Source organism: Garra rufa, chromosome 7 (assembly GCF_049309525.1).
Source record: "Garra rufa chromosome 7, GarRuf1.0, whole genome shotgun sequence".
Classification (NCBI taxonomy): Eukaryota; Metazoa; Chordata; class Actinopteri; order Cypriniformes; family Cyprinidae; genus Garra; species Garra rufa.
The window spans coordinates 9,748,603-9,761,386 of record NC_133367.1 but is presented as its reverse complement, the minus strand read 5'-3'; the positions used below and the strand labels follow the sequence as shown (position 1 = coordinate 9,761,386).

The window sequence follows — 12,784 nt, the reverse complement described above, 5'->3', positions numbered from 1 at the left end:
TGCAAGATCTGTGTTATCACCCCTCTGTATTCAAGCCCCAACACTAACTCCTGCAGAAAACATTCTGCTCATCAGTGTCCAAAAGACCAGAAACTAGCTTGTGCATGGAGTGTTCTATTCCCTTTAACTCCTGATGGTAACCCCAGACAGTACAACACTTTTGTGTTTTTTTCTAAAACGTGATATTGCTCACTTTTTAGTTAGTTAATTTTGGAGGAATGTACAATAAATATAATTAATTTGCCTCATTCCCTTATAGTTATTCATATTTGTGTGTGTGTGTGTGTGTGTGTGTGTGTGTGTGTGTGTGTGTGTGTGTGTGTGTGTGTGTGTGTGTGTGTGTGTGTGTGTGTGTGTGTGTGTGTGTGTGTGTTTTTTTAAATAAAAGTAGCAAAATTCACTTTTTGTTTCAGATCATCTTAAAGAGCAAAACCTATGAACATGAATATCGTGATGTTCTCGCTATGGCCGCTAGAAAGCAGCAGAGCTCATTTAGTCTACCATGTCCACTCTGTAATGTAGCTCTTCACACGTTTTACTTTTGGATTCATATTTAGACATATTAAATCATTATTATTATTACATTTAAAACATCACACTTTTTGTCAAGGTTCAGCATTGTTTTGTACTCTAGTACTCTACAAGTCGCTAGTTTTTGAACAGTAAAGTGTTCTGTCTCTTCTGCTCAGCAAGCCTGACTTTATTTGATCCAAATTAAAGCAACAACAGTAAATTGTTTTCTATTTAAATATGTTTAAAATGTAATTTATTCCTATGATTTCAAAGCTGATCAATACTCCATGATCTTTCAGAAATCATTCTAATATTCTGATTTGCTGCTCAAAACATTTTATTATTATGATGATGTTGAAAACAGCTGAGTATATTTTTTCAGGTTTCTTTGATGAACAGAACATTCAGAAGAACAGCATTTATCTGAAATAGAAACATTTTGTAACATTATGTATGTCTTTATCGTCACTTTTGATCAATTCAAAGCATTCTTGCTAAATAAAAGCAACATTTCTATAACTCTTTTCCAACAAATAAATAAATAAAAATGATACTGAGTCCAAGCTTTTGAAAGGTAGAATGTATAATGTTACAAAAGCTTTTTATTTCAGATAAATGCTGATCTTTGGATTTTTCTATTTATCAAAGCATGCTGAAAAAAATGTACTAAACTGTTTTAAATATTGATAATAATAAAATAAATGTTTCTCAAAAAGCAAGTCATCATATTAGAATGATTTCTTAAGGATCATGTGATACTGAAGACTGAAGTAATGATCACAGAAATAAATTGCATCACAAGTATATTCACACAAATAATCTCCTCTGAATTAAAAACGGCAATTTAGATGAAAAGTGGCTAGTTTGTACCCTCATTAACAGTAACATCTCAAATGTAAATCAAACTCCCATTCACAATGTCGTAACTTTATTTATTGAGTATTGATTTATTTTGAGCAATCGAAAATACTCTATTTAATCAGATATGGAGTGCTATTTACGTTAATCACTTTGCCCTCTTAGGCAACAACTTTGCTTCTCATTTTATTTAAATTTTTCTTTGTCTGTTCTGGTGAGCGTTTGATATGTAGCCTACTCAGTTTACTAATAAACAAATAACTCATTAAAAAAATGCTAATAACCGTTAAATAAAAATGTTTCATTTAAAAAGATTTTCAAAAAATCATTTCTGCAACATAGCGCCCCCCTGTGCACCGCATAGCCTATACAGCATACCCCGCAACTTTTCCTTAATGGAGGGAATGCTTTATGATTCATCACATAAACTGAGCAAATGAGATTGGTAGGCCTACAATTGATCTGAAACAGTTTGCTGTCTGTTTTATTAATGCTAATTAAGAAAAAACACTGCTCGAATTCACTTTTCATTGAATAGCTCCATCTTTAATAAGGATCTATAAATGCGTGGAAAATCTCGCTTTAAGTGCCGCTCAGCATTGAGCGAACATTGCCAGTCTCACGCATGCGCAATGTGGGGCGCAGGTTTCGTTTTGTGTGAAAACATCAAGTAAGGCAGAGTGCTGAGAGAAATTAAATGAAAAAATGTATGCATAAGCTTAATATGCACTGAATATCTTTATGGTTAGCTGCTGTTGTCTTTGTCATTTATTTGCATTATGTCTCAAGCTCAAGCAAGTTAGTTTCCTTTGTAAAGTGAACGAGTCCAACTGCAAACAACTTCCTGTCGTCGTTTTAGCAACATGGAAAGAAACGTCTACATGACAGAATCTCACAATGCAGGTATCATATACTCTCTTTATGTTTGTTATATGAGGCTTAATTGTGACGTGCAACATTAAATAATGACTTTAGTTCATTTCTGAATGTAATAGCTGTGTGAGCAGCAGTAACATCAGTTTCACTTTCATAGAACTGAATCAAATGTGTAAAACAAAATGTGTTCAGTGTTTAGAACAGAAACATTGTCTCTTGTGAAGTATTTTTGGTTTATGTTCACTTGACTTGGTAAACATGCTGGTGTAGAAATGATCTTCATGATCTTCTAATTTTGATTCAAGCTGCTGTCGTTAAACATAAAACTGAACGACAAACAACAGAGCAGTGATGGAGCTTCACATAGACTGGATGAATGAACAGAGACTGTGTTACTGTTTGAAAATCACTAACATTTCTTACAGGACGATGAACAGACAGACGTCAAGCATCAAAGAAAACCAGCTAAAGACAAAATAAATGAAGAAGAGATCAGAATATTGTTATGTCAACCTCTGATAGCACAGGTAAAAATCACACTCACATCAATTATTCTAAAAGAACATTTTAATTTGATTCTGTCAATGGAATTTAATTCCTTGAAGCAATTTATTTACGTTTCAAATCCACCTCTTGTTGCATATTTAATAAAAATTATAAAAATTATTTTCATCTCCTCAACAAACGCCAAACATATTTATTCTGATGTGACTTCTAAGCATCTGAGTATTTCACCAGTTTTGCTGTTTTAATAATTTGTTCAAATGTGATGAAGATCAAATGTAATCTAAGACTTTTGTTTCATACAGTGATTGTCGTCCCCAATCCTCCTCGCAGGAGAAAATGGAGCAAAGAACAACCTCCTCACAGTAAGTCTTTAACTACATAAATAAATAAAGTTAGGTGTGGAAATGTATCTTCTGCTGATGGATTCTGGTTATTTTGATTTGTAATATTGGATTAAGCACAAGATCCTGGCATCATAACATGTTGTATATCACATGTGCTGTGTGTTATTGTGTGATGTGAGGATTGTGGACACTGAATGTCTGATTTGACTGTCTGCAGTGAGGATTGTTCTTCTGGGTTGGAGCGTGTCAGAAAACAGTCTGGTGGGGAACTTCATATTAGGACGAGCAGCGTTTGACACTGAAGCTCCTCCAGATGTTGTAGAGAGAGTGGCAGGAAGACTGAAGGACAGACACGTGATCATCATCAACAGTCCTCAGCTGCTCCAGACCAACATCTCAGATCATCAGATCACACAGACAGTGAGAGAGTGTGTCCATCTGTCTGATCCAGGACCTCATGTGATCCTTCTGCTCCTCAAACATGAGCCGTGTTCAGCAGAAGATCAAGAGTGTGTGGAGAAGGTGCTGCACTCTTTCTCTGAGCGCGTTTATCAACACACCATGGTGCTCAGCACACAAGAGCCCACTCAAACCAATCACATCCTGCAGAAAATCATCCAGAAATGTGCAAACAGACACTTCAGTCTTCAGAGGAGCAGCTCTCCTGATGATCTTCTGCAGACGCTTGAGGACATTGAGAAGATGAATGATGGACGACATCTGGATTGTGTTGAAGGTTCACAGTTTTCACAATGGATGATATTGAGTGATGATATTTGGTGTTTATATCGGTAAATTAACATGAACATCTGTTCTTAGTTTCAGAGGCTGTGAAGCTGAATCTGGTTGTATGTGGGAGTGACGGGACATTAAAGTCCTCCATATCAGAGCTGATCCTGCAGCAGACAGACAGAGGATCAGACGTGGAGCTTCATGGTCGTCTGATCAGTCTGGTGGAGCTTCCAGCTCTGATCCGTCTCTCAGAGGAGGAAGTGATGCGTCAGACTCTCCGCTGTGTGTCTCTCTGTCATCCTGGAGTTCATGTTTTCATCCTCATCATTCCTGATGCTCCACTTAATAATGAAGACAAAGCAGAAATAGAGGAGATCCAGAGGATATTCAGCTCAAGAATCAACAAACACATCATGATCGTCATAAAGCAGAATTCAGAGCATCAGACAGCAGAACTAAATGAAGAAACACAGTATGTCATTGAGAGTTTTGGAGGACGACATCAGTTCATTGGGCCAAACACACAAGTGTCCACATTGATGGAGAAGATCAAGCAGATGCTTCAGGAAAATAGTGGTGTTTGTTTCTCCACAGAGACATTGATGGAGGCATTGATGGAACAACTGCAGGAATTTGAAGAGATGAAGAAGAAAATTCAATCATTAGAGACACATTTGCTGCCACAAGGTAATGAGCAGAACATCATTTAGGGTCTTAAACTACAGAGCATGTTTTGAAATTGAATTTTTTCGAACAACTTTAAAGGCATTTTTCTCAATATTGTTTTTTTTTTTTTTTGCACTTTAAGATATATTTTTCAGCCAAATATTGTTTTATCCTAACAAAGCATACATAAATGGAAAGATTATTTATGCAGCTTTCATATGATACATAAATCTCAGTTTAAAAAAATTGACTCTCTTGACTGGTTTTGTGGTCCAGGGTCACATATTAGAGTTTTATACATTTGAATTTTAAACAAAAGAACTGCTAAAATCCAACATTCTAAAGTTAAAAATTTAAAAATTAAATTAAATTTAAAAAAGTCAAACATTCTAACTGACATTTGGAGAAAAATAAGGTCAAAGGTCAAGCTTCAGTGTTCCACAGGAAATATTTGGCCAATCACTGAACTACTACAATGCTCTGGAGCTGTGAAGCTGAAAGATTTACTGTAATTTTACAATATGAATCATTTGTTTTTGAAAATAAATGCATGAAATATGCCACAAAATACTTCAGATTTAAAATTTTAACTCTCTGTAAAGTTTCTTGATCCATATTTAGCATGCAGCTCATTGTGAACTGATGCTTATTCTCTTTTACAGGTTCAACTGAGAGAGAAGATGATCTGAGGATTGTGCTGCTGGGAAAAACTGGAGTCGGCAAAAGTGCAACTGGAAACACCATCTTAGGAAGAAAAGCATTTACAGCAGAAACATCTCAAGAGTCTGTTACTAAAGAGTGTCAGAGAGAAACATCAGTAATCAACAGCAGACACATCACTGTGATCGACACTCCAGGACTGTTTGATACTGAACTCAGTAATGAAGAAATCCAGAGAGAAATCAGCAACTGCATCCCCCTGATCCTGCCTGGACCACATGTGTTCATCATCGTGCTCAATTTAGGACAACGATTCACTAAAGAAGAGGCAACCGCTGTGGAGATCATCCAGGAGACGTTTGGAGAGAAATCTTTAATGTTCACCATGGTGCTCTTCACCAGAGGAGACTTTCTGGAGAACAAAACCATTGATCAGTGTTTGGGAAAACCTGGATCTGCTCTGAATCAGCTGATTGAAGCTTGTGGAAACAGATACCATGTGTTTAATAATAAAGAGATTGGAGACCGAACACAGGTGACTGATCTACTGCAGAAGATAGACAACATGGTGAAAGCAAACGGAGACAGTTACTACTCATGTAAGATGTTCAGAGAGATGGAGAGAGAAATACAAGAACAACAAAAGAAGACACTGATGGAGAAAGTGGAGCAACTGAACAGAGAAAGAGAAGAACTGATGAAGAAACATGAAGAAGAGAAAGAGAGCATGAAGATGAAGATGAAGGAAGATCATGACAAAGACAGAAAGAGAAGAGAAGAACAATTTACTGAAAGAGAAGAACGATATAAAAGAGACATTAAAGAAAGAGAGGAACAAGTGAGAATGATACGAGAGGAGATAAAGAGAGAACGAGAGGAATGGGAGAAACAGAAACAACAGGAAAGACAAAGAAGAGAAGAAGAGAAGGAGAAATGGAGAAAGAAAGAACAAGAAATGCAGGATGAATATAATCAGAGACTTAAACAAGAGGAAGAGAGAATAAAGAAGATGATGGAAGAACGACAGAATCAGGACAAAGAGAGAAAGAGAAGAGAAGAAGAACTGAAAAGAGAAATAACAGAACAAGAGAAACATCAGAGAGAGATACGAGACGAGATGAGACGAGAACGAGAGACATTCAGACATGAAATGTCTGAAAAAGAGAAAGTAAAGAAAGAAAAAGAAAAACTACAGATCAAATATGACACAGAAATAGAAATACTACTGAACAGAATAGAGAATGACAGGAAGAAAAGAGAAGAAGAATATAAAACACTAATGAAAGAGAGAGAAGATCTTCAATCTAAACATGAAGAAGAAGAAAACAAGATGAAGATCCTGATGAAGAAACATGAAGAAGAGAAAGAAAGAATGAAGGTGATAATAGAAGAAGAAAGACAGAATCAAGACAAAGAGAGGAAGAAAATAGAAGAGGAACTCAGAGAGAGAGAAGAACGATATAAAGAAGAAATGAAGGAACAGGAAAAGCAGATGAGAGATGAGATGAAAAGTGTAAAAGGGGAGTTTAAAAATGAAAAAACAGAAATGAAGAAAGAAATAGAGACTGTAAAGAAAGAAAAAGAAAATATTCAGATCAGATATGAGACAGAAATAGACAGAGTGATGAACAGAATAGAGAATGAAAGACAACATTATGAAATAGAGAGAAAGAGAAGAGAAGAAGAGTTTAAAGAAAGAGAAGAACGATATAAAACTCAAATAAAAGAAAGAGATAAGAAAGAGGGCGAGATGAAAGAGGAAATGAAGAGAGAACGAGTGGAATGGGAGATACAGAGACAAGAGGAAAAGACAAGAAAAGAAGAAGAGTTTAATGAAAGAGAAGAACAATATAAAACACAAATAAAGGAGAAAGAGAGAGAGATGAAAGAGGAGATGAAGAGGGAACGAGAGAAATGGGAGATACAGAAACAAGAGGAAAAGACAAGAAGAGAAGAAGAGTTTAATGAAAGAGAAGAACAATATAAAACACAAATAAAGGAGAAAGAGAGAGAGATGAAAGAGGAGATGAAGAGAGAACGAGTGGAATGGGAGAAACAGAAACAAGAGGAAAAGACAAGAAGAGAAGAAGAGTTTAATGAAAGAGAAGAACAATATAAAAAACAAATAAAGGAGAAAGAGAGAGAGATGAAAGAGGAGATGAAGAGAGAACGAGAAGAATGGGAGAAACAGAAACAAGAAAAAATACAAAGAGAAAAAGAAGATGAGAAAAGAAGAGAGAGAGAAAAACAGATTTGTGATGAACAGATTCAGAAACTGCAGAGTGAAATGGAGGGAATAATCAGAGAGAAAGAGAGAATAGAAAGAGAGAGACAAGAACAACTAGAGGATTCAGAGAAGAGACTGAAAGAAGAAAGAAACGTGAGAGAAGATCAACAGAAGACTCTTGAAGACAAACTGAAACTCCTTGAAGAACAGCATGAAGTCAGAGCAGAAAAAATACAGAATCTATTCCACAGACTTCACAAACTGAGAGCTGCAGATGTTCTTCAGATAAATAAACATTCATTACAGTCTCATGAGTCTTGTGCTGAAGAACAGCTGATTCAGACTTTCATACAGAAACTACTGATGATGAACTACAGAGCAAGATACATTTGTGTTAGAGATCCCAATGAACAAGATCACACACAGCTAAGAGATTACTTCTCATCTGACGATGAGTTTGATATTTCTAATGCAATATCTTTGTCCTACAAAAGGACCAGTCAGTCTGACCTCATTCACCCAATGGATGTCCAGATGGCTGTGTTTCATTGTGCTGATGGTTTCCTGAAGCAGCTGATGGTCACTAAACTGTCCCAGTGTCAGTACGCTCTGCCTCTGCTTGTTCCTGATCCATTCACACGACAGATTGAGTTTCCTCTCTGGACATTCAGACAAATCAACAAGAGCTGGAGGATCAGAAACACCTACAATGAGATCATCCATCAAACCCAGCCGATCTACAAGACACAAACTCCAATGGTGTTTTTCTTCAGGTTTGGCTCTGTGTCTTCATCCAAGTCTCAGCTGATGAACAGTCTGATCAATGAGAGACACAACACGTTCTTCCACAGGAACTGCCCAAACAGCAGCAGAACCAGAGTCCTGATGGATGGAGTGGTGGAGATCGCCTGGTTCTGTCCATCTGGAACAGATTATGATAAATTCACTGACTGTGTGGCGTTCTGTAATCTACACGGAGATGCAGGAGACCATGAGAAACAGCTGCAGATCCTCACTCAAATGGCCTCAGTCAATGTTGTTCTTCTGCCACGACTGGACAGGAATGACAGACATGCAGCAAACATACAAAACCTGTACAAGGACAGAAAGCCACTCATTTGTCTTTTTACTGAGGCTGAATCATTTGTGACTGAGATGAAAAAAGGGAAATTCAAAATCGGTCTGAAAGACAGAAATCAGTCAGATGTTTCTGAAGAACTCACAAGAGCCATAAATGATTGTGTATCAAAATCATCTTCTACTTTCAGACTTGAAGATGTGTCCAAACACTCAGACATCAGAGTAGATGAGGAAGATGATGATGACTGCAGGAGAGGAAGAGCAGCAGCACAGCAGATGGTGAGTTTACTGGAGAAGAAAGATCTGATGAAAGTCAAAGAATCATTTCTGCCTCATCAGGGGAAACTGTGGCATCAGTGGAGTCAGAAGAACAGAGAACTACATCGACCTCGAGGAGATGAGACAGAAATGGAAATATGTAGAAAACAAACAGAAATTAGAAAAATACGCCAACAACAGCATGAATCTGACATCAGTGAGTTTATGCAGCTCTTTATTAATGAAATGAAGTCAGATCATAACGATGAGAAGATTTTTTTCCTCAAATGGCTCAGAGTCCTCCTGGATGAACAAACATCAGCTGATCTTTCTGCTCTACATCACAAATATGATGAAAAGTGGTCAACAGTCTTAAAATTGAAAGAGTATCATTATAAATCTGAACAACCTGAATCCGAACAATCAGAACTTGAGAGAATATCTGAGGATCTTCAAGCGGCACCATTTGGTTTGGAGCACATCATGAGGGAGATCGGTCAGATCTATGAATCATGTTCATCTGTGAAGAAGAACAAGAAAGACCTGCAGATGGACTTCTCTTCTCTCCCGAGTCTCGCAGCAGAGATGATGATCTCTGGATTTCCACTGGAGCTGATGGATGGAGATGCTGCTCATGTTCCTGTGATCTGGATCTCTGCTGTTCTAGATCAACTCATCCACAAACTGGGAGACCAGAGAGTCTTTGTGCTGTCAGTTTTAGGGATTCAGAGCTCTGGGAAATCCACAATGCTGAATGCCATGTTTGGACTCCAGTTTGACGTCAGTGCTGGCAGGTGCACCAGAGGAGCTTTCATGCAGATGATCAGAGTCTCAGACCAGATGAAAACACAGATCAACTTTGACTATATTCTGGTTGTTGATACTGAGGGTCTTCGTGCTCTAGAACTGGCTGGAAGATCAACAAGACATCATGACAATGAATTGGCCACATTTGTTGTTGGTCTTGCAAATCTGACGTTGATCAACATCTTTGGAGAAAACCCATCTGAGATGCAGGACATTCTTCAGATTGTTGTTCAGGCCTTCATGAGGATGAAGAAGGTCAGACTGAATCCCAGCTGTGTGTTTGTGCATCAGAACGTTTCAGACGTCACAGCTGGAGAGAAAAACATGGAGGGAAGGAGACGACTGCAGGAGACACTGAATGAGTCGACAAAACTAGCTGCTAAAGAGGAAGTCTGTGATGCAGAATGTTTCAGTGATGTTATTAGATTTGATGTTCAGAAAGATGTGAAGTATATTCCTCAGCTCTGGGAGGGAAGTCCACCAATGGCTCCACCAAACCCAAACTACTGTGAGAACATTCAAGACCTGAAGATGACTATTATATCTTATGCCTCAAAATCACATGGAATGATCCTAACACACCTAAGAAGTCGTATTAAAGATCTCTGGGAGGCTTTACTGAATGAACAATTCGTCTTTAGCTTCAGAAATTCTCTGGAGATATCAGCCTACAGGAAACTGGAGACCGAATACAGGAAGTGGTCCTGGAGTCTTCACAGAGCCATGATGGAAACTGAGAACAAACTACACAACAAAATAGAAAATGGAGTAATTCATGAGATTGAGGAAACTGATCTTCACAGAGAACTGAAGAAGACAAGTGAAGAAGTGAAAAAATCAATGTCTGAATTCTTTGAGAAAGACACATATGCATATTTACTGATTCAGTGGAAAAGAACATTTGAAAACAAAATCAAAGAGCTTCAGGAAAACATTGTGAGAGAAACAAAGAGGAAATTAAATGAGATTCTTCAGCAGCGAGAACTCAAGAAAAACATTGATGCTCAGAGGAAACATCATGAAAACACTCTCTATGAAAAGAGCAGAGAACTCAAATTAAAACTTAAATATAAAGCAATTGATGAAGTAACACTGAAGAAAGAGTTTGATTTGTTTTGGGAACAGTGGATAAAGAAGATCATCATCAGAGACACTCCTCCAATCAGAGACGTTGACATAATGAGAGATGTGAGAGAGATCCTCAGTGATGTCTATCAAAGTGTTCCTGTAGATCACTGGAGGGAGAGCAGGGATATTTTCACTCTGCAGAATTATTCTGAATATGTTGTTTTTAAAAATTCCACAAGATATGCTAGCAGAAGAGTTTGGATGTTTGGAATTCATCCTCCAGAGAATGAAGCCCAAATAAAATCATTAGTCTCAGATGTTGATCATCAGAGTGACAAAATGATTCAGTCATTTAACATCTCAAAGATGGGCTACAACATCAGCTACATTCATCAACTTATAAATTACATCAAAGCAAGAGTAACAGAGCATGAGGAAGGACAAGTGAGATATGTGTTCAAGAATGAATTCTTCGTGGATTTGGTTCTTTCCATCTGTAAGAGAGCAAACAAGATGATCACTGACCAACACAGACTGTTCAGAGATGCCAATGATCCTGTGATATATGTTGAGAAGAAGAGAGAAGAGTACTACAGTGTTTTCCAGAAATACTGTCATTGATCCACATCAGACTGTTTGCTGTATATTACAGTTTAAACAACTTAAATTCTGTGATAAACCAAAAATGATAAACAATACAAATAAGTGTTTCAGACCTGTCAATCTGATTTATATCCAAATCCAGTGCAAACATCTGGTCAAATCAAACTCATCCAGTGGCCTTTTACAGTGATTTCTTATTATGTGAAATGTTGACCATAGGAATTAAGTAGTTAAAAACACTATTACTGTGAAGATTGTATTAGTCTTGACATGATTGTATTTGCAGTGGTTTGTGTGCAGAAGGACTCCAGTCAGTTCATCTGTCAGTCAAACTATCTGTTCACTAAATAAATGAACAAACAAACATCAAGGACAATGTGTGCGTCATTTCTGCTTCATGTAGTCTTTCTAAAGACTCTATATCCATTATTGAGAAATAGTCAATCTCTGTCTGATATGTTTTTGTGTTTTATCTTGTAGTTATTTCCTCTGTGTGACTCTGCCTTACATGTTGTTTCAGAAGCATTACAGTCTAATCCTACTGTGAAAAAGTTAATTTCCATTCATTAATTTTCCTTTAACTAAGCATATAGTCATATATTTAATTCATACAGTGTCTTTCAGGTTTATCAAATCAATTGTCAAACTGTTTCTTCTTATTGTCATCTGTAATGAAGTGATTGAGGTTTCCAGTCAGTTGCTCAGTTTGACCAGTAGATGTCAGTAAAGCACTGATTTCACATGAGCAGGTGAAGGATTTCTATTACATGCATTTATTCATTTACTTTGGATTGATTTGGAAGTTAAATTGATCTGAATCTGTGTTTGTCAGATGTTCAGTGCTGTCTGTTCTTCTGCTCTCAGGATCTGCTCATGGATCACTATGTCTCTGGAGATCTGCTGATGTTGTTGAGTAAGTTTGGTGATGGTATCTGGAGGACATGAGATGCTGATGGCCATCATTCAGTCCACAGACTCGCTTCTGTGTTCAGGTATCTGTACTAACACTGATCAGTTCACCCAAACATCACCTCTCTTTGCTTTACTCAGAGTTGATCTAGACAAGTAAACTCTGTTCTGTTCTTCCTAAAGCAGTGATAACCAGGCACGTGCAGAGGGGGCTGCTCGAGCACCCGCCCCTTTTGCTCAGATGCCCAAAGTGCGTTAATGCTGATTTGTATTCAGCCGTTACTAGGGAAACCGTAATATTTCAGCGCTCTTAAAGCGCCCCCTTATGACAGAGAGTGGCTTTTTCTTTTCCACATTTTTTCAGCTCTTTATGGTCAAATTATTGCAATTATCGACCTACGTTGTTATGCAGCAAACACAGTTGTGTGAAAGAACTTAATGTGCCTTCTTAAAATCTAAACAAATAAGACAGTAATATTAATGTTTTAAATAAATATAATAAATTATATACTCGATTTATCCTTTTTAATGGTATAAAGGCTGAAATTCCATTGTATAAGATATTTTGTTGTATCTGAATTATAAATCATGCCATTTTGTGCCTTAATATTCTACCGTACATTGTCAAATCCTACTCATGCTCTTCATTTTACTTCTGCGGCTCTTAAAAAGGGTC

At 37.3% G+C, this 12,784-nt stretch overlaps 1 protein-coding gene across 1 annotated transcript; it reads left to right on the top strand.

Annotated features, from left to right (window-relative positions):
* The first annotated feature begins 2,234 nt into the window (after window positions 1-2,234).
* LOC141338841 (uncharacterized) lies at window positions 2,235-11,217 on the top strand. The gene is made up of 6 exons (XM_073844457.1): window positions 2,235-2,274; window positions 3,057-3,116; window positions 3,316-3,834; window positions 3,918-4,517; window positions 5,159-6,498; window positions 6,574-11,217. The coding sequence occupies exons 1-6, from the start codon at window positions 2,235-2,237 to the stop codon at window positions 11,215-11,217; spliced, it is 7,203 nt and encodes a 2,400-aa protein (XP_073700558.1).
* The last annotated feature ends 1,567 nt before the right edge of the window (window positions 11,218-12,784 follow it).